At 51.0% G+C, this 19,992-nt stretch overlaps 2 protein-coding genes across 3 annotated transcripts; both read left to right on the forward strand.

The window, feature by feature from the left end:
- The first annotated feature begins 8,547 nt into the window (after positions 1-8,547).
- On the forward strand, positions 8,548-12,087 carry LOC146751856 (uncharacterized). The gene is made up of 2 exons (XM_085533528.1): positions 8,548-9,100; positions 9,699-12,087. The coding sequence occupies exon 2, from the start codon at positions 9,971-9,973 to the stop codon at positions 11,345-11,347; it is 1,377 nt and encodes a 458-aa protein (XP_085389654.1). The 5' UTR covers positions 8,548-9,100; positions 9,699-9,970; the 3' UTR covers positions 11,348-12,087.
- Positions 12,088-15,441: 3,354 nt separating this feature from the next.
- Positions 15,442-18,147, forward strand: LOC146751857 (klaroid protein-like). 2 transcript variants are annotated; one of them, XM_085533545.1, is made up of 4 exons: positions 15,442-15,701; positions 16,362-16,528; positions 17,217-17,303; positions 17,940-18,147. In XM_085533545.1, exons 1-4 carry the CDS (start codon positions 15,534-15,536, stop codon positions 18,055-18,057), a joined length of 540 nt encoding a protein of 179 aa, XP_085389671.1. In that variant the 5' UTR covers positions 15,442-15,533; the 3' UTR covers positions 18,058-18,147. The 2 variants fall into 2 exon arrangements, with proteins under 2 accessions (XP_085389671.1, XP_085389670.1); XM_085533544.1 differs by lacking the exon at positions 17,940-18,147 and having other exon boundaries at positions 17,217-17,713.
- Positions 18,148-19,992: the final 1,845 nt, after the last annotated feature.

The following is a 19,992-nucleotide window of genomic DNA, read 5'->3' on the forward strand; positions in this document are numbered from 1 at the left end:
TTTACATTTATTTTATCCAGCCATTAGTTCTTATCCACAGACTGAAAAACTTCTCTACTGTCCTTCCATAACAGGCTCTTTATTCCCATAATATTCCCTTCATTGAATTCCAAGCAGCTTCAATCAATGTTTCTTGAATATAGTAGCCAGAACTGCAAGTAATATTCCAGCTGGAAGAACATTGTACAATGCCTTAATTGCAGCTTATTCTCCACAGAATATCTTTTCCTATACATCTTCCACTCTCATGTTCACTTCTCTCCAGTTATCCATGCTGCAACGATAAGGATTTCTACTGTCTCCCAGGAGGGTTGTTATTGGCCTTGACATGCCCAGTCTCACTGGTTTTTCTGTATCTGTATCATGTCCCAAACGCATGTGTTCTGCTGCACATGCGTTTCCTCAGTTGTCACCTACTGACAACACACCACAAATTCTCATAAGAAAATCCCAACGAGTTTTTGGTGCCAAGGTCATTACTGCAAACAGTGCAAGACTAGCCCTCAATTTGAGCTCTTGGAAAATCCCCTTATTGTCAACATCTCTCGTTCCAATCACTCCTGTAGGAATTTTTGTTGTTGCTTATGGCTTTTGAGGTGGTTGCCCTAAATAAAAAAAAGAACCACAAGCAGTTGTTTCCTTCAGTAAACACCAACTCTCGCAACGATCATCTCTTTTACATGAATTAGCTGTTTACTGTCTGGCACAGCCTCAAGAGCACAAGTGAAGTATGACATATGGGACTAGATCTCTTCTCTTTGTCTGGAGGAAAAAAGGAATTGGTTGTTCTATCAAAGAAGGAATTCAGTTTTGTCTGGCACAACTGGTCACCTGCAAATCTACTTGAACTCTGCCTCATTGTTAAAAGATGGGTTAGATGCTCATGATTAAGCCTTGCACATGCTGAAGTCAGGCATGCTTCCATTAATAATGTCAAAGCCTGAACAGTTACATACCACCAGAGCACAGCACAGGAATATACTTAATGCAATACCAAAAATCGTATTTGCTTATTGAGTTCATACACAGCTCACATTCAGTGGGATGCAGGACAAGAATGAAGCTGACAGTTTCAGCTGCTTCTCAACCCCTCCAGTGCAAACACAACATAAACTCATGGGAAGCAGTTCTATGAGTGGCAAAACAACAGCCCCAAGAGCTAAGAGAACAGAAGCAATCCAACCAGTTCTGCCAGATAAGTGCTGTAGTGGGAAGGGAGGTGGTTTTGTCCATTTATTTTTTGCAAATGTTGAGGTGCTAAAATATAATGTGTTTATCCCCTTAGATCTTTTTCACTGTAAATATTCTGTTGTTAATAGCTAGTAAACTAAAGGCTGAAAAGAACAGGCTTTATATTTGTCATAGCAAGCCAATTAAAAGAAAGCAGTATAACCCACAACTCTGAAAACAATCAAACAGAAATCTTCATGAGCATTTTCCAGAAACACAGGAAGGGAAGAGAATGTATTTTTATGTAACTGATTACACTACAAAGTTTTGCATGTAGATGAAACAAGATATATCCATATCTACAGGAATGAGAAGAGTTAACCAAAAGCCTTATCCAACTAAAACAGACCCTGCTGTCCTGAGTCTTCTGTTCACATCCCACTGAATTCAATTCTAAAAAGGCCCTGCTCTACAAACGATGCAATTCTGAATTGCAGACTTGAATTCAGTAGTACTACTGGATGGATTTTAAACCTCAGACTGAGTCTCGGGAATACATCCAGAAAAATCTCAACAGTTAACATTAATCAAAGTCAAAGAAGAGATATGGAAAAAATCTTTGAAGAGAACCTGAAGTACAGGAACACACAGTTCATGTTAAGAGATTAGAAGTACTCCTGAAAATAAAGAGGAGGAAGCGTTGCAGCAAATAAAACCAAAGTAACAGAGAAGGAAATGGAAGGACAAAAGTTAAGAGGTAAACAGTGAAATAAATCCCCTGCCAGGAAGAGAACTTTCAGACATCCAGGTGAGAAGATTGTGACAGATGGATTCATTTACTCAAGTAAGACAAATAAAGAGGATGTGCAAAACGAAGACATCACAAAGACAAGGGCAGAAAGCAGAAGATGCAAGTAGACACACAGCAAAGAGCCCAGAATTTCTATTGGGGTTTCATGGATTTGTTAACATAACCTTGTCTGAAAAACAGAGACTCTTGGGAAGCAGGCAGGAATACTATCAGTTTTGCAAGTTACTCAAAACCAGGAAAGTCTATCTAGTAAAAGACTGGACACTTCTGAAACCAGAAAATAATGCAACACAGGTTTTGAATCTATGTCTATTCAGTTGAGGCAGAATTCAGGCAAGGTGAGACAACAGATCTCAGACTAGAGGACTCCACAGGCAAAGCAGCACAACGGAACAGAAAGCAAACAGTGCAGAAGGACAAGCTGAATCAAATTACTTCTGAGTGCCAACTACATACTACTGGAGACAAAGTACAAGGCCAAAACAGAGTAAAAAACCAATAAACAATTTCAGGATTAAGTATTCTCAACCCTTTGAAATTATGCACAAGCCTTTTCTTTACAGCTGGGAAGCAGAATTTCTGAGAAATTCTGAAGTGTTTAACAGTGGAAACACTTTCCAAAATATTCCTGACTATTCACGTTTTTCCTCTTTGTAAATTTCCTAATTCTACAGTAGGGAAACAGAGTGAAGAAAGGGCTGTCACCCCTGCCAGAACTAATGGCAACTAAAGAACAAAGGCACAATAGTAAGTAATACATAGATTTCTGAAAACACACAAGCAGCACAGAATAACAGCACTGGGAGGGACTAGGAAGAAGTCATTTTGCCCGTCCCTCATGTCTTACAGCAATAAAATCCATAACTAGACTAACCCCAATACATGTCTAAGCTGTTACTGATGAAAATTCTGTAGCTTTTCCAACCTATTCTTCCTAAGCTCTACAAGCTTTACTACTCAAAGGCAGTAACTAACACGAATCTTCCTAACTGATACAACCACTAGTTCATAGCCTGTTTGCCATATAACAAGTTCACTATTCTTCTTTACAGCAACCCTTCATATAGTCACATACAACAAAGCAATTAACTCCTTTGTCTTAAGCTTCAAGCTACTCAGTATGTTTCACTAGCACAGTCAGTCATTAAGAATTCATTTTACTTAGGTCCCGTGCAGTTGTTTTTTTGTTTCCCTTTTCTTGTTTCCTAAAACTGTTGTGCAGACAGTGATCACTGACCCTGTGCAAGAAAAATCACAAATACACTCCTCTGTATTTGTCCCAACCAAAGAGTATCCTGTTGAGAAAGTCTGTTCAAGATCAGTTTTCAACCACATCAAAGGACATACTCTTCCTCATTCAACCTCAGCAGCTTCAAGCTTCAGCTTTCAAGCCATGAATGAAGTATTCACTGATACTGTCCCGGAGTCCTTAACCCTCATAGAATAAAAAAATCATTACGGTTGGAAATACCTCTAAGACCAAGTCCAACCATCAACCTATCACCACCACATTTGCAGCGTTTGAGGCACGGACTCAGATGTGAACGATCCAAATCGTTTATTACAAGTTCTCACATCCCTTATATACCTTCACAAGTTGTTATTTTCTAACTTTCCCGTCCGCCCTTACAACTTTCCCAACCACCTTTACATGTCAACAAAGCATTCTACAGAACCCTTTTCAACTGTCCATGCAGGCACGTATCCAATCAGAGCTGTGAGACCCTTCTCCTTGCAGAGGTGTCCTTGGTTCTCATGCTGTTTATCTTGCTCCACAGCTGCTGCTCTGAACAGCTTTTCTTGTATTCCCACAAGTACCAGTGCAGCCACCGCCCTCAGGCACCCTGGCCATCCCTTACTCACTTCCTTGGCAATTTGCAGCTCAGGGGTTTGGCAGATGACTTTTTTCCTGGCAGTCCTTAAGGTTCAAAGTCCAGCTGTAATCTCATTTCCCAAATATGTCACTTGCTGTTGAGTTATTTGTGCTTTCTGTAAACCAAGAAACTCAGCAAACTCTCAGTCTATTGTACACAGTTCTTTTGTTGCTGTGGCAGCCACGTGCTGCAGTAAAGTTCCACCCTAGAATGGAGGATCCCAGATCTCAGGCTCATGAGTTGACCATCATTCAGCTGTTCTCACAACCCTGGGTAACACTGTCCAGGTTAACTGAGACTCTTCTCCCCATATCAGGGCTTTCCTTTTCAAAGGCAAATAACCTTAGGCTTCCTTTGGCCAAAGCAGGCAGAAGAGACATCCCTCAAATCCAGAAGGTAAACTTAATCTTTTTGTTCCTTAATTTGGTTAATAAAGTGCACGGATTTGCCACCACTGAGTGTATTCATTCAACTATTCTAGTACTTGCCCTCAAGTCTTGTACCAAACTACAGCACTTGCTATCAAAATTGGAATCCAAACTTCAAAAAGTTACCTATTATTTCTTTTATCCTCCTACAGTCCCATACCCTCAAAGGGCACCGCTTTACCCTGACTAGGCAAACTCTTGCTTTTAAATTCTACTTAGGGCTTCATTTTTGGCCCTGATGCCCACACCACTAAGTGTATCATATTTGAGATTGCTGTAACTCCTGGGGGTACAACATTGTTTTGCCCAGTTTGTGTTAAAGCCAGAGTTACAGTTTTTAATCAGTCAATATCGTTGCACTCTTAGCTCCAGTTTTATTCAATTTCTTGCCAGAGTAACCTGGCAGGTACAAGAATTTCTGTATTCCTGCTTGTTTTCTTAGCTTATGTTTAATTAATCCAAAAAAGGAAGCCTTTTCCTGTTGGGCAGTAGCATCTACTACTGTTACAAAACCATCTATGGGTAGTAAGAAGCACCCATATCCACCAGAAAACGAACCTCAATATCCTGCTTTCCTAAATGCAATTTCCCACTGCAGTTTGCACACTGCTTTCCTTCCAGTGAGGTGACCCCCAAGTACATTGCCCGGTGCAACTCAAGGGTAGGTATGGCCAGCCATACGGACCACAAACCCACACAGAACCACAAGGTATCGCTGCACAGAAGACTTATTAGGACCCTTAGACAAGGATCTGGGGAAAGTCGTATTCTTACAGCAGCTTCTGGGTAAAGCTCCTACCCACAGCTCGGTTCCATTGCAAGAGTTCTGTTCAACACACAATGTCTTCTGGTGCTGTACCGGAGACTGCCTCTTGCTGGGACATACTCGTGGGGGACAGCAGTAACAGGAACGCCAGGACAGCAAGGGAGGGATGCCTGATGACAAGGGTGTGCGAATGTCCCCACCGAAGGAAGCAAAGAGAGCCGGCAGAAAGCGATGCTTCATTAGCGTAACAAAACACAGCCCCCATTCCTCCCTCCCTCCTCCCCTGCACCCCTTCCCATCGCCATCCCCCGGGGGCAGACGTGCCATGAAAACGAGCTCTGGGCGTGATCGTTGTGGGAATTCCTGCCTTCCTGAGCCCGTGCGGAAGAGGCGAGAGCCTGGCTGGAAGCCATCCGGGCAGCACCGCGGGGGCAGGAGGTGCACCAAGGCCGTCCTGCGGCCAGCTCGGGGCTGAGGGCACTCGGCGTCCTCTGCTCTACGCGACTCCGAGGAGCCCGGCTACCTGCACCAGAGCTGGGAGCAGCCTGCTCCGCACCCAAGGTAGGTGCCCTTCGTGGCTCGTGCAGAGGAGCGCACGCTTCCTGCCCCCTGCCAGCAGCACCGGGAGAGGAGCGGGGAGCGGCCCCGGACGGGGCGGAACCCGCACTGCCGTACCCCAGGCGGGACCCTGGTCCCGGCTCCAGCTCCCGCTCAGCGCAGCAGGTTTGCTGGCCCAGACGGGCTGCAACCAGGGCAGCAGTTCATGCAGCCCGGGCTGGGCTCCGAGGGGCACGGGAACGGGCTGGGAGCTGGGACAGTGAGGAAGGGAGCAGAGGAGGTCAGCGTGCTCTGCTGCCCGGTTGGATCTCTGTACCACAGCGCAGCTGGGGCTGCAGTTCTTCCTCTGGGCCACGGGAGACACGAGACGGCCTCGCTCTGCAGCTCTGCACGCGTGGATTGACGGAAGCTTTAAACCCCCCGATGCCTCCTTTGGAGTGCCTTAATGTGAAGCCTCCAAGTGGAAATTTGCACTCGCCCTGCTCCTCCTCCCCGGCAGCCCCCAGCTTCTCTTCGGGGACCCTGCGGGCAACACGTGCCTCTGGCGACCCTTGAAATGGCGTTACCTTTTGTTTGCTGAGCGCTTGCCTGATGGCTCAGCTGGGGTTGTGCAAAGCCCTGGCAAGGCTTTTGTTCAGGCTGTCCCGGCAGCTGCAGATGCCTTGAGCACACAGCTGCGGGCCCTGAGCACGTTCAGCATCTGCAGCAGCTCCGGCACTGGGCTCTGGAACAGACGATGAGAAGCTGGCAGCCTGTGGGCTGACTGGAGCACGCGTTGAGAACACGGCCGAGCAGCAGCAGGTCAGTAAAGCACAGCCCAGGTACCTTCTGCAAAGGGCACGCGCTGCTGAGAGCGTCCCCTGGCAGTGAGCGCAGTCTGCGTGCTCGGCTGAAGAGGGAGGGAGGAATGAATTTATTGATATCATGCAGGTGTCCTGGAGTGCTCTAACAACTGCTTAACAAGGCTGTTGTAAGCACGTGGTTGTTTATTGCCTTAATTGTTCCGTTTAGCACTGCTGCTATTCGATAAGTTGCCTTCACGGTTCAGTTAAAATTCCCAGCACAGCATCGGCTGGTGGTGGCTGTGACCGTCACAGGCTGGTTTGGCTGCAGTGCTGTCAGATACTCTCTCTTCTCAGGAGATGGAAAAATAATCTCCATGTGGTTGGATGTTTTGTTGATTTATTGTTGTGTTTAAGTAAGCCATCCTATTTATTTGAGAAGTGTGAACCATCCAGTTGACTCCTCGCCGTTTTGCACTTCCTTACCCGAGGAATGTGAGCCATCACCACTTTTAGGTAACATCAGCAGTAGGTGGTTTTGAGAACTACATCAGTCACCTTTACAGAGTACTTTTCCCAACCCTTTTCTGAGGGCTTGCTTGATTTCAGCAAGCCCAGGGCTACTTCCACTCCTGAGAGGATGTACGGACATCTGCCAGAGGATTTAATCCATTTGCCACCAGGTGTTCCCTCACGGATCTGTGGAGTTGGTGCTCCAGCAGGCTTGCTGTGTTTGAGTGTTGGGGGCTGCATTCACGGTGTTCTTCCATGAACCAGGTGCTTTTCTGCACCTCCTGCTGGATGGTTGGATGGCCATACCATTTTCTAATAGTATTTCTGCATCTCTTTCCTGGGTAGCCGTCCCCTTTAGGCGTGCTTGCAGTCAATCAAAAGATCCCCCAGTTGGCACAGGCTGTCCTTGTTGTATGTCCTCAACTTCCTTCACCACTCAGGCCTCCAATAAAACTCCCCTTTCCCATTCCTCCCGTATCACTCTTCAGTTTCCTTAACTGCAGCTAGGGCAGGCAATAAGCCGTCATTCTGCTGCCTCTGTTTGCCTTAACTGTGTAGAGGCAGTGCCTTTAATTAGTGCTATGGGTGCAGTTTTGCATCTGTTTGGAGCCAAACCCTACAGGTGGAGGATGTGTGGCCTAAAGGATTGTAGGCGACTCGGGGAGGTCTTCGTTTATTGTGTGAATAAGCATTACCTGCACAACTTGCACCACGTAGTGCAGCAGAAATATTGTGGAATATCAGTCGCTTTTGATTCTGGGAGGACCGGTGCAGTTCTCCTTTGCTTCATATGTCACTTCCAAACCCGACACGATGCTGATAACACCTTTCCCATTTTGCATCCTATTACTGCCCCAGTGACCTCTGCTTGCTGCTCAACTACAGCAGTTGCCACGAGAACATTCACAGAAGAATTTGGGATGCGCTTCATGTCTCTTGTCATCGGTTTGTTTCCCTTCTTGCCATCTTGCAGACTTTGCCCATTGGTCACAAGTGGATCCAAACACAGCATACACTCCTAAGGGAGAAGCAGGACTATATTGGTTGATATAATAGGGATATGCTGTAGTGATTTAACAGTGACACAGCAGGATCGGAGGTGGCTGGATACACTTGGTTATTTACTGCATGGAGGGTAGGGTTACGCACACACCTACAGGAGGCCCTCCCATTGAGTCACGAGGCTCAGAGTAGTTCCCCTTTTTTTCTCATGTCTTCAGACCACAGAGGTAAGGAGCTAGGATGTGGCTGGATCCTCTCCTAGTCCCAAGCTTGGTCAAGGCTTTGTGTGGAAGGAATCATACGTGCACAGTCCCTCTAAGACAGAACCTTAGAGAATACATGAAAGCTCCAAAGTAACCACGGGTGTCATACAGAAGATCTGTATTGAGAAGGAGTCTTGATGTCAAGCTGCAAGGGATCTCTGTGCAGGTGTGAGCTGCAGAAACAGCCCTGCTCGAGGGCAGGTCCTGTGGTGCAGCCCGCTGCTGTGCAGCAGAGCTGGAGGGGCACTTGGGCTGCTCCCTCTTTTGGGGTAAGATGACTGCCTCCTTGCCGTGCTTTGTCTTAAGTCCCCTCTCAGTCTCAGCTGTTGAACTAAGTGTCAGCTACCAGTTGTTTCAGCCTCCCAGTCTGAAACAGCTTTGTGACGGTTCATCTCTTTGAGCCAGACTGTTTCCTGTGCTGCAGCTCATTGTCTTCCTCTGCAAGGCTGGGCAGTGCCCTGCAGAAGGGCTGAGCTGGGACTGGGACTGCTGCATTCCCTCACAGCTCCCCTGCCATTTCTCTTCTCTCTGCAGGCTCCAGTTCAACTTCTGCCTTCCAGCCGTGATCATCCCAGCCTGCAGGAGAGCAGCAAATGGCCGCAGCACATCCAGTTGAGGTAGGGGTTGGGGAAGCAGGCAGGAGAGGCCAAGGGGCCAGGGATGTGAATGCAGGGGAAGAGGGAGGTGCCCTCAGCCAGCGTGTGTGTGCTGGGGACAGAAAAGCAGCTGGGGTGTGAGGTTCTGTCCTGTGCGAGCTGCTTGCCTGGGCCTTGGCTGTTCCCAGCAAGGAGCCTCTTTGCTTGCAGGAGCCCGTGAGCTTTGAGGAGGTGGCCGTGTATTTCAGCAGGGAGGAGTGGGCGCTGCTGGACCCTGTGCAACGAGAGCTCTACCGGGACGTGATGTTGGAGACATACCAGTGTGTGGCCTCGCTGGGTGAGAGCTTGTCTGCCTTTCCTCCTCGTTAGGGCACCTTTGGCTGTGCAGAATGAGCCTCTGCAAGCCGGGCCTTGAATAAACACCATGCAGCTACATATTGACTCACACCACAGTGCCAGCAAGAAAGGAGATACTGAAAAGCATGAGTTTCAGAAGGGATTAGTATGCACGGCACTCTGATCAAAGCCACAGAGTCAGTGCTGGCAAGCAGGCATCAGCCAGGAGGGAGAAAACCAGCCCTTGTGTTGTGTGTTGCTTGGTGCCACCAGCTCCAGCTCACAGATGAATCCCTGGTTACTGCTATGGAATTGAGGATTTTCCATGCAATTGCCATCAACATTTTGATGCCTTGACCACTGGTAGACTGTAAGAAAACAAATAAGCTGTTGTAAAGTTAATTTGAAAGAAAAAATATCCCTTCACAATGTTCAGAGATGTCAAAACATTCTTTGCTCCAAGGGAAGCTGTAGGCACAGTGTCATTTAGACATAAATGGTGGTTTCTCCTTGGGGAGGGGCACAGAGTGGAACTGTTGAACAGGCACTGTGCCAGCATGAGGGAAATGCTCTCTTGTTCCCTGTTTCTCTCCCTGAAGCTCCACTTCCAGCCCCCAAGCCCATGGTGATCTCCCTGCTTGAAGGAGGGGAAGACCCCTGGATCCCAGATGTGCGTAGCCCTGAGACCATGCCAGGAGACCTCAGCCCAGGTGAGGTGGTGGAGGGAAGGGGAATGTTGGGGCTGTAAGAGCCTTCTCTGCCTGTGTTTTATTTGGGGCACCGTGTGCTATTGCTGCATTTCCTCTGTCATCCAGCAGCTGATGGGATCAAAAATACAAAGGAGGTTCCGCAGAGAAATTGTGTAGCGGAAATGCAGCGGAATCGCATCTCTGTGGAAGAAATCAGAAGGGATGTCCAGGAAGTCCTGCAGCAAGGTCAGGGTGAGCACATCAAGAAGCCCCTGGGAAAGCGTCTGGGAATGACACTGAGGAACCCAGTGGACTCCAACATAGGTCCAAAGCAGCCTGAGGAAATGAGGAGCAAGGATGTGTGCCAGATGAAAAAGCAGAATCCATGCACTGAGTGTGAGAAAAGCTTTAAACTGGATTCCAGCATCACTAGCCGACAGTGCACGCACTCAGCAAAGAGGCATTATGAGATCTGTGATTCTGCAGAGAGCATGAAATGGAGACTCCACCCCACTGGCCAGCAGTGCATGTACACAGGAGAGAGAGCCTCTGAGTGCTCTGACTGTGGAAAGACTTTTACAGACAGTGGGAGCCTCACTTCCCACCAGTGTATCCACAGAAGAGAGAGACTGTACAAGTGCCTTGAGTGTGGGAAGAGCTTGAAAGGTAGTTCTAAACTCAAAATACACCAATGTGTCCACACAGGAGAGCGACCGTATAAGTGCCTTGAGTGTGGGAAGAGCTTTAAGGATAGTTCTAACCTCAAAATACACCAACGTGTCCACACAGGAGAGCGACCATATAAGTGCCTTGAGTGTGGGAAGAGCTTTAAGGATAGTTCTAGCCTCAAAATACACCAACGTGTCCACACAGGAGAGCGACCGTATAAGTGCCTTGAGTGTGGGAAGAGCTTCAAAAACAGTTCCAGCCTCACCATCCACCATCGCATTCACACAGGAGAGAGACCCTGCAAGTGCACTGAGTGTGGGAAGAGCTTCAAAGGGAGAACCCACCTCACCATCCACCAGCGTGTACACACAGGAGAGAGACCATATAAGTGCTCTGAGTGTGAGAAGAGCTTCATAAGCAGTTCTGATTTGAAGCGCCACCAGCGCATCCACACAGGAGAGAGACCCTGCAAGTGCTCTGAGTGTGGGAAGAACTTCAAAAGCAGCTCTGAACTGAAGGTGCACCAGCGTGTCCACACAGGAGAGAGACCCTGCAAGTGCTCTGAGTGTGGGAAGAACTTCAAAAGCAGCTCAGTACTGAAGGTGCACCAGCGGGTCCACACAGGAGAGAGACCATATAAGTGCTCTGAGTGTGAGAAGAGCTTCATAAGCAGTTCACATTTGAAGCGCCACCAGCGCATCCATACAGGAGAGAGACCATATAAGTGCTCTGAGTGTGGGAAGAGCTTCATAAACAGTTCTAATTTCAAGCTCCACCAGCACATACACACAGGAGAGAAACCCTATAAATGTCCTGAGTGTGGGAAGAGCTTCAAAAGGCGTTCTGAATTGAAGATGCACCAGCGTATGCACACAGGAGAGAGACCATAGCTTCTGTCGGACATTTTAGAACATTTTGGCCAGGCCTGCATGCAGGGAGATGCCTGGGAACTTGTCTTTTCTCTCCCTCAGAGAATCCCATCTGCTGTGTTACCAGAATGTCTGCACCAGTGAGCTGAAATGGCAGGAAGCCTTGAGTGTGAGAAGGGCTTTGTGCCTAGCAGAGAGCTCCTCACACTCCCAGAAGAACTTCATGCAAAGCTCAGTTCTCATTAAACATTGCAGTCCACAGGACAGGTAGCTACTAGGAGTGCATCTCCTGCAGGAAGAGTTTCTCTCAGGGCTGGTGCCTCATTTCTCATGGGAAAACCCCCAGCAGGAGAGACCCTCAAAATGCTGGAGAGCCCAGGAATGAGGGAGACCAATGCTTCTCCCCATGCAGGAACAGTTTGCAAAGGAGACGGCATCACCGACACCCTCTGCAGAAGGGACTTAACCCAGGAGCTTCAGATGGCCTTTCCTTGCTGCCCAAAGCACTTCTCTCACCATGCCCGCTTTCCACTTCTACTTTTCCCACCAGCTGCTTTTTGATGCTGTTTCCTAGTGGTGAAGTGGTTGTGTAGGGATCTGCTGTGTGTCTGTGTGCATGTGTTGCTCTCAGTCATTTCTGAGCGCACTGATGCATCCCAGAGAAGGGTCAGCAGAGCAGTAACGTGGCTCTTGGAGGTTTTCTGAGAATCTTCTGTAGTGGAAAGAGAAGGGGGTGAATAAAGTAGCTGAGTTGTTCTGGAGCTTTCTTCACTGTAGTCTTGTTTTTGCTCTTAAAATAAATGTCAGCATGTGGAATGAGGAGAGGGAAAGGTGCAAGCAGGGTTTCGTTTTGGTGCCCTCTCCAGCCCACTGCTTGCTTCTGGACAAGGCATTTCCTTTCTTAATAGGGGAGATGCTCCAGGCCCTTCACCATTTTCGTGGCCCTCCGCTGGACTCTCTCCAAGAGATCCCTGTCTTTTTTGTACTGGGGAGCCCAGAACTGGACACAATATTCCAGATGAGGCATTAATAGGGCAGAGTAGAGGGGGAGGATCACCTCCTTCGACCTGCTGGACACGCTCTTTTTAATGCACCCCAGGATGCCATTGGCCTTCTTGGCTACAAGGGCACACTGCTGGCTCATGGCCAATCTGTCGTCCACCAGGACACCCAGGTCCCTCTCTGCAGAGCTCCTCTCCAGCAGGTCTTCCCCCAGCCTGTACCGGTGCATGTAATTATTCCTCCCTAGGTGCAAGACTCTACACTTGCTTTTGCTAAACCTCATCCGGTTTCTTACTGCCCAGCTCTCCAGCCTGTCCAGGTCTCGCTGAATGGCAGCACAGCCTTCAGGCATGTCAGCCAATCCTCCCAACTTTGTGTCATCAGCAAACTTGCTGAGGGTGGTCACTATCCCCTCATCAAGGTCGCTGATGATGTTTAACAAGACCAGACCCAGTACAGACCCCAGGGGGACACTGCTAGTTACACGCCTCCATCCAGACACCACACCGCCAACGACAACCCTCTGCACTCTGCCAGTCAGCCAATTCTCAACCCACTTCACTGTCCACTCATCTATCCCATACTTCCTCAGCTTTATAAGGATGTCATGGGGGACAGTATCAAAAGCCTTACTGAAATCAAGGTAGACTACATCTACCGCCCTCCCCCTGTCCACCCACCTAGTGACATCTTCATAAAAGGCGACCAGGTTGGTGGAGCACGACCTCCCCTTGGTGAACCCATGCTGAGTACTCCTGATAACCTCCATATCACCCAGTTGTCTGGAGATGGCATCCAGCACAAGCTGTTCCATCACCTTCCCTGGGATAGAGGTGAGGCTGACTGGCCTATAATTACCCTGGTCTTCCTTCTTGCCCTTTTTGAAGACTGGAGTGATATTGGCCATCCTCCAGTCTTCAGGCACCTCCCCAGTTCTCCAAGACCTCTGATAGATTACAGAGAGCAGCTCAGCAATGACCTCTGCCAGCTCTCTCAGCACCCGCAGATGCACCCCATCAGGTCCCATGGATTTATCGACCTTAATGTTTCCTAGGCACTCATGGACCACCTCCTCCCCGACTAAAGGGAAATCTCCCATTCCCCGGACTCTCTCATCAACCTCCAGGGTCTGGGATTCCTGAGGGAGAGCCCTTTCACTAAAGACAGAAGCAAATGATCCTGCGGGGTTAGGAAAGGGCACAGCAGAGCAGTCAGTGAGGAGCACAAGGCAGTGAAGCGCAGCACGAGCCATTGATTGCCTGCACTGATGATGTTCTGCAGCCACCTCCATTGAGATCTGCGTCCTGAGTGCGGATGGAAAGTGAAGGGAAAGGAGGAGCGGGGGATGGAGGGGCAGGAAGCGCTTGGTGCCGGCGGGAGCAGTTCTGGGCCATGGCGGCATGGTGGCGCCGGGAAGGTGATCGGAGCTGAAGGAAGGTGTGTAACATGTCCTTGCTCTGGCTGTCAGTGAGCGGGACGAGTCGGGGCTGCAGTTCTGTGCTGGTGTTTGTTGCTGGGACTGGCTGCCTGAGCAGAATGGGGGCAGCGAGAGGGAGGTTGGACAAGCGGCAGCATCAGGAGCACGGCCCGGTTCTGCTGTGCTGATGGTGCTGTACGGCTGTGGGTCCCCACTGAGGGTCGGTGAGGCAGCGTGGCCCTGTGTGTGTTCCAACATGATGTGTGGACGTGGAACGTAATCAGAGTGAGTGGATGCAAATGGAGTCGGAGGTGTTACAAGGAGAGGCTCTGGATTGGAACACGGAGAGCAGAGCTGGTGTGTCCCAGCAGGCAGGCGTAGTCAGGTGCCCTTTGGAGCCTGCTGTTGTTGGCGCTGAGCTCAGGAGCCCCATCAGATCAACGTGGTGCTGCGTGCTGCGTATGGCAGCGCCAAGAGATTCCCTTGTGGGAGGAGGGGGAGGATGAAGGAGGCCGAGGGCCCTTTGCTCAGGGCCAGCTCGTCTGTGGCCTCTTGCTGCCGGAAAGAAGGGCTGCCCGCTGGGCACAGGCAGTGCCTTCTGGCTCCCGTGCTGTGCCCTGTCCTCCAGCCCCCTCCTCATACCATGTGGAACGCCAGTGCCAGCAGTGCCAGCAGTGCGGCCGCCATGTTAGAACCCTGGCCATGTCACAGCTGTCACCTTGGTCACCGCTGCCCCACGCAACGCACTCACCTCTGAGAGCTACGACCGTTAACAGTCATGTGGGAAGCTAAGAGAGCGAGGCTGGAAGACTCGCAGGATTTAGGTGGGAAGATGGAGCCGGGGACCGCAGGGTTGAAGAGGAGGAGGAGGGGGCCCGCCATGACCATCAGGCAGCAGACAGGCAAGAGAGCCCGTTCCCATCACACCTGGACCAGCCGTGTGACCCCCTCTGTGGAGCCCATGGAGGTGGATCCACCTCCAGATGAACCCATGGAGGTGGATCCGCCCGCGGCATAGCTGGCCTGGCACCACACCACCGTGCCAGGCCCTGCAGCAGTAACATCTCAGCTCCGCCATCGCTGGTCCAGGCGCTGGGCTCCTTACCATCCATGTGGCCCCCGCCCCCGGCATTAGTGCTCTGTGCAGAGACATGAGTTCCCCTTGGCTGGGCCACATCCATCTCCTGTCTTTGTGCTCACTGCTGTCTCTCCATTCCCTGTTTGTTGCCAGGAAATTCTGCAGCTGACACAGCATGCAATTGAGAAAGTCGTGGAAAACAGCTACTTGATGCCCAACTGAGTTCTGAAATCCCTGGGTATGTAGACAGCTTCACTACCCTCAACTTGCGCCTGGCACTCCCCAAAACCTGCCCAGCTCTGCTTCCTGTCACACTTATCTCATAGAGCTTTAGGATGGCTGAGGTCTGAAGGGACCTTAAGACCATCCCAGTCCAACTCCCTGCCACTGACAGGACTGCCACCCTTTTCATCAAGGTGCTCAGGGCCCCATCCAACCTGGTCTCCAACGCGTACAGGAATGGGGCATCCATGGCTCCTCTGGGCAGCACATTGCAGGGCCTCACCGCCCACTGGGGGTCAAGAATTTCCTCCTCACATCCCGTCTAAAGCCCCCATCTCTGAGAATTTAAAAACCCTTCAACTCTGCTCCCAGGGCTGACCGACTCATTTCCCCAGGTGCTCAATCAGCGCATCAGGCCGGGACTCAGCAGTTCCCATACACAGCGGGAGGGATTCTGCACCCCAGAGCCCCGCCAAGAGCTTTGGGGAATGAGCATTCACTCCTTCAGCTTGTCTCTGGGCTGTCCCAGTGCACGTCTGTCCATCTTTGTTTCAGGTGCCACTGTTGATGTGGAGAGGACAACCAAGAGTTACGGTGGGAAAGGCCGGCTTTCTCCCCTCTTTTCCTCTGCAAAGTCCCCTGAGACCCTCTTGCAGGTATGGCAGGAGAAGTGCTGACTGTGGGCTTCCCCCCCTTGCTTTCGCCCCCCTCCCCCCGCAGACACCCCACAGAGCCCCATAAGGGCTCCCCCTCCATCCCCCAGTCCTTCCTTCCCAGGATCCGTCCCCCTACATCCTTTGCCCCTCCCCATCCTTTCCCCCTCCCCAACCTTCCTTCCATCCTTCTCCCCCCCATCCTTCCCCTCCCTTTCTTCCACCATCCTTCCCCCCCATCCTCCCCATTCCTCCCTCCATCCTCCCCGATCCTTCCCCCAGTCTTTCCTACCCCCAACCCTTCGCCCCCATTCTCCCTCCCCCCATCCTCACCCCATTCTGGCTGCACATCCATTTCCTTTGGCCCAGCTGCTCTGCTCAGCCCACACTCTTCCCCACATCACTGACACCAGCGTTGGGAGGGTGCTGGGCTGACAGATGCTGGGGAGGGCTGCCCCGCCGGCTCTGGGCAAGCAGAGAAAGGCGGTTGACTCCAGAGCTGTTGTCCAAACCTTTGCATATTCCCCTCCTGTCCCTTGAGTAGCGTTCCATTACGGGGAGCACGGCAGCCCACACAGAAGACAAATTCTGTGCTCCTTGCCCAGCATCCAGCTCTCGCGACTCTTTGCCTCACTGCTGATGGACGCATCTCTCTCATTTCAGCCTGATATTTCTGTTGGAAACTGCTGGGCATTCCAAGGTTCGCAGGGCCACGCCGTCATCCAGCTGCCGGAGAACATCTGGCCCACAGCTTTCACCATGTGGCATGTCTCCAAGGCGGTGTCTCCCTCTGGGGATGTCAACAGTGCCCCCGAGACTTTGCCATCTTGGTAAGTCTCTGCCTGCTGCTGCTTCTGGAGGCCCCCGAGGAAAAAGCTTTGCCATAGAGCCCCATAAGAGCCCATTGAAATCCTATAGAGCCCCAGAGATAACCAACAGAACACAATAACCGCAACATAAGACCCCATAGACCCCCACAGACACCCCATAGAGCCCCATAATGCTCCATAAGACCCCATAGAGCTGCACAAGAAGCTCATAGAGAACCAAAGAGCCTCATGGTGCCCCACAGACACCCAACAGGGCCCCATAAGGGCCCTACAGACACCCAACAGAGCCCCATAACTACCACATAGAGCCCTGTAAGACCCCATAGAGCCACACAAGAGCTCATAGAGCACCATAGAGCCACACGGTAGACACCCAACAGAGCCCCATACGACCCCATACAGTTGGGAGCTCCCAAATTTCAGTGGTGGGCTGCCGCAGAGCACGGCATCCTGCCTGAGGGCACCGAATCCCTCGGCTGGTTCCATGTCTCCAAAGGCCTCTGCTGCTCTTTGTGGCCGAGCAGCTGGGAGCAATTGCTCCATGTGCCCTGACTCAGGTTCGCCCTCCGTTGTGCTCCAATCCTACCAGAGCACAGGGAGGGTTGGAAGGGCTCCCACCTTTGGCCTCAGTGTGTTCTTTATGGCACGGCCTGCCTAAGTGTGACCGCCATCATCTCTTGTCTTTGAGGGAGTGGATGAGGACGAAAGGGAAACTCTCCTGGGACTGTATGTTTATGACGTGGACAGAGATATTGCGCAGACCTTCCACGTTCAGGTATGGCAAGTGCAAGGGGGGAGGCTGGGCTGCCTGCAAGTCATGGGAAGAAAGAGCTTTCCTGCCCACCCTCTGCTCTCCAACATGGCCGACTCCCGTGGGGTCCCTTTTGCAAGCCTTTGGAAGCACTTGTTGTGCCGGGGCTCTTCCCATGCCCATAACAAAGCCTCTCCTCTGCTACTGCTTCACTTGTAGACTGAGGCCTTGAAATAACTAAAAACTGCTTCACTTGTATACTGAGACCTTGAAATAACTGCAAACTGCTTCACTTGTATACTGAGACCTTGAAATAACTAGAAACTGCTTCACTTATATACTGAGACCTTGAAAGAAAAGATTCTTCTCTTGTTCTAAAGGCACAAACAACATTTGATTCCCACACTTATAAGATGGGTGATAACAAGAGAGGGGTCTGCATGGTAAACAACTATTGAATATGGATCAGAATTCCAGGAAATCATTGACTCTGTATTAGGTTTACCTATATCTATGGGGCGAACAGTGGGAGCTATGGGGCACTATGAGATCTATGGGATGCTTTGGGATCTATGGGGAGAACAGTGGGAGCTATGGGGCACTATGGGGCACTGGTCCCCCTCCGGCCCATAACGAAGCCTCTCCTCTTTGCATTGGCAGGAGAAGCCCCTTCAGTCCTACAAAAGGATTAAAATGGATGTACGCAGCAACTGGGGGAACGCGGAATACACCTGCGTATACCAATTGGAAATCCATGGCAACCCCTAAAAACACCTAGAAACCCCTAAAAATCCCTAATAAACCCTAAAAACCCCTAAAAAAACCTAAAAACCATAAAAAACCCTAATAAACCCTAAAAACCCCTAAACTCTGATGTCTATTAGAGGGTTTTAATTAGGGATTGATCATTCAATGAAGAGATGTCGATAACTTTCTGCCCGCCTCGAGGATGGTTGGGGGGAGGGAGGAGCTGCGGGGCTGAGATGGGTGGGTGTTTGGGGGGGGGGACTGGGGTGGGGACCGGGGCTAAGCCACAGGACAAGCAGGCCAACTTGGCCAAGTTCCCCAGGGCACAGCACATGCTGGATGAGGCAGAGGAACGTGCTGACACGGCTGAGTCCCAGGTAACAAGCTGCAGGCACGGAGCCGTGACATCAGCATCAAGGTGGGTTCCTACCCCACATCCCTGCCCTCCATCTTCTCACCTCCCTCCATCTCCTTTCCCAATAGAAAGGACTCAGTGAGGAACGAAAGCTGCAGATGCTCTGCCTTCCAGCCCCAACCTCTGATCTCACAACCCCTTTGGATCTCTCAACTCTCCTGCTTTCAGCCAATAAGAATTGTTGAGCGGCAGCAGCTGCATTTGTGGGACAGGGCTTAGTGTGGGTGGTGCTGTGGGGTTGGTGTGGGAGCCACGGGAGATGGAGGGTGGCCAAGAGTGTGAGTTGGCCACTCAGGCCATCCCACAGTGCCGTGAACTGTGGTACTAAAGGGCTGGACTGGAAGCACTGAGGTTTTGAGGGCCTGATGCACAGAGGGAGGCCAAAAAAGAGACCACGAGTCCATGAACATTTGTGGCACAAAGGAAGGCTTAGAGCTGTAATGGAGAACACACCTGAAGGCACAGATGCCTGCAAGCTGTCCTAGAGGCATAGGGGGAGGCCTAAAGGCTTAGAGGTTGCCCAGGAGGCTTAGAGGCCTTAAGGTAAAACAGCCTGGAGGGAGGCCCAGAGCCTGGCCAAGAGGCCTTGCAGCTTAGTAGTCTTGAGGCCAAAGTGAGGCGTGGAGGCCAAGCAAGAGAAAGCCTCTGTGGGTAGGAAGCTCTTGTGAGCTGTGGTGTGGGTACCTGCCTCTAAATAGGGCCGCGTGAAGGGAAGGGCAGGGTGTGTGATGCAGGAGAGAGGAAAGGACACTGCAGAAGTGGCACAACACTGTAGCAGTGGAAAGGCAAACTGAAGAAACTGCTCTTGACCAGAAGCTTGTGGTTGGCTGTGCTCAGATCCTCCTCCAAAGAGATGCTCTTCATGCATTTCTTGTCTCCTTTCTGTCATAAGCTGATGGAAGCAGCCTTCCAGCAAATGGCAGCCTTGCAGACAGCCAGGGGAGGAGCACAGAGCCAACAAAAGATGAGACTTTGCCACCAGGGAAAAGGGAAAGGGGCAGGGAGGTGGGAGCTGGGCACAAGGAAACCAAGAGAGCAGCAGCAACCATCTAAGGAGGCAAACTTATTTCACTCACTATGACAAGGGAATGCAAGGTAAGCCAGGCCCCACAGGCCGGACAGCCAGCTTCTAGCCTGGCAGGGACCCCAGTCTGCAGGCTTTTGTCCTTGAAGGGCTTCCCTGGCCTGCAGGCATTTGAGCTGGCAGTGCCCCCCAGAGCAGACAGCTGGCTTTTAGCCTGGCAGTGCCCATCTAACCGCATTACCAGCTTCAGGCCTGGCAAGGTCCCCCCCGACTGCGTGGCCGGCTTTTGGCCTCACAGGCCCAGCAGGTCAGTCAGCCATTTTGTTGCCTGGCAGTGAGCCCCGGGCAGGCTGGATGTTGGCCTGGTAGGACTCCCCAGGCTGGCCAGTCAGCTTTTGGCCTTCCAGTGTTTGCCGGCCGGCGGCAGGCTCTTGGCCTGGCAGGGCTTCCCAGACCTGCAGGCTTCTGGCCTGGCAGGGATCCCCAAGCCGGCCTTTGGCCTGGCAGGCGCCCCGCAACCATCCGAC

This window comes from Coturnix japonica, unplaced genomic scaffold, assembly GCF_054131305.1.
Source record: "Coturnix japonica strain WE unplaced genomic scaffold, WE-NBRP24 Scf061, whole genome shotgun sequence".
Classification (NCBI taxonomy): Eukaryota; Metazoa; Chordata; class Aves; order Galliformes; family Phasianidae; genus Coturnix; species Coturnix japonica.

Excerpts from the sequence above, each read along its gene's own strand:
- LOC146751856 (XM_085533528.1), top strand. The coding sequence starts at position 9,971 with ATGCAGCGGAATCGCATCTCTGTGGAAGAAATCAGAAGGGATGTCCAG.
- LOC146751857 (XM_085533544.1), top strand. The coding sequence starts at position 15,534 with ATGAGCATTCACTCCTTCAGCTTGTCTCTGGGCTGTCCCAGTGCACGT. Across the intron at positions 15,702-16,361 it reads CCCCTGAGACCCTCTTGCAG|CCTGATATTTCTGTTGGAAA; the intron begins GTATGGCAGGAG and ends CTCTCATTTCAG. Across the intron at positions 16,529-17,216 it reads CCCGAGACTTTGCCATCTTG|GGAGTGGATGAGGACGAAAG; the intron begins GTAAGTCTCTGC and ends CTTGTCTTTGAG.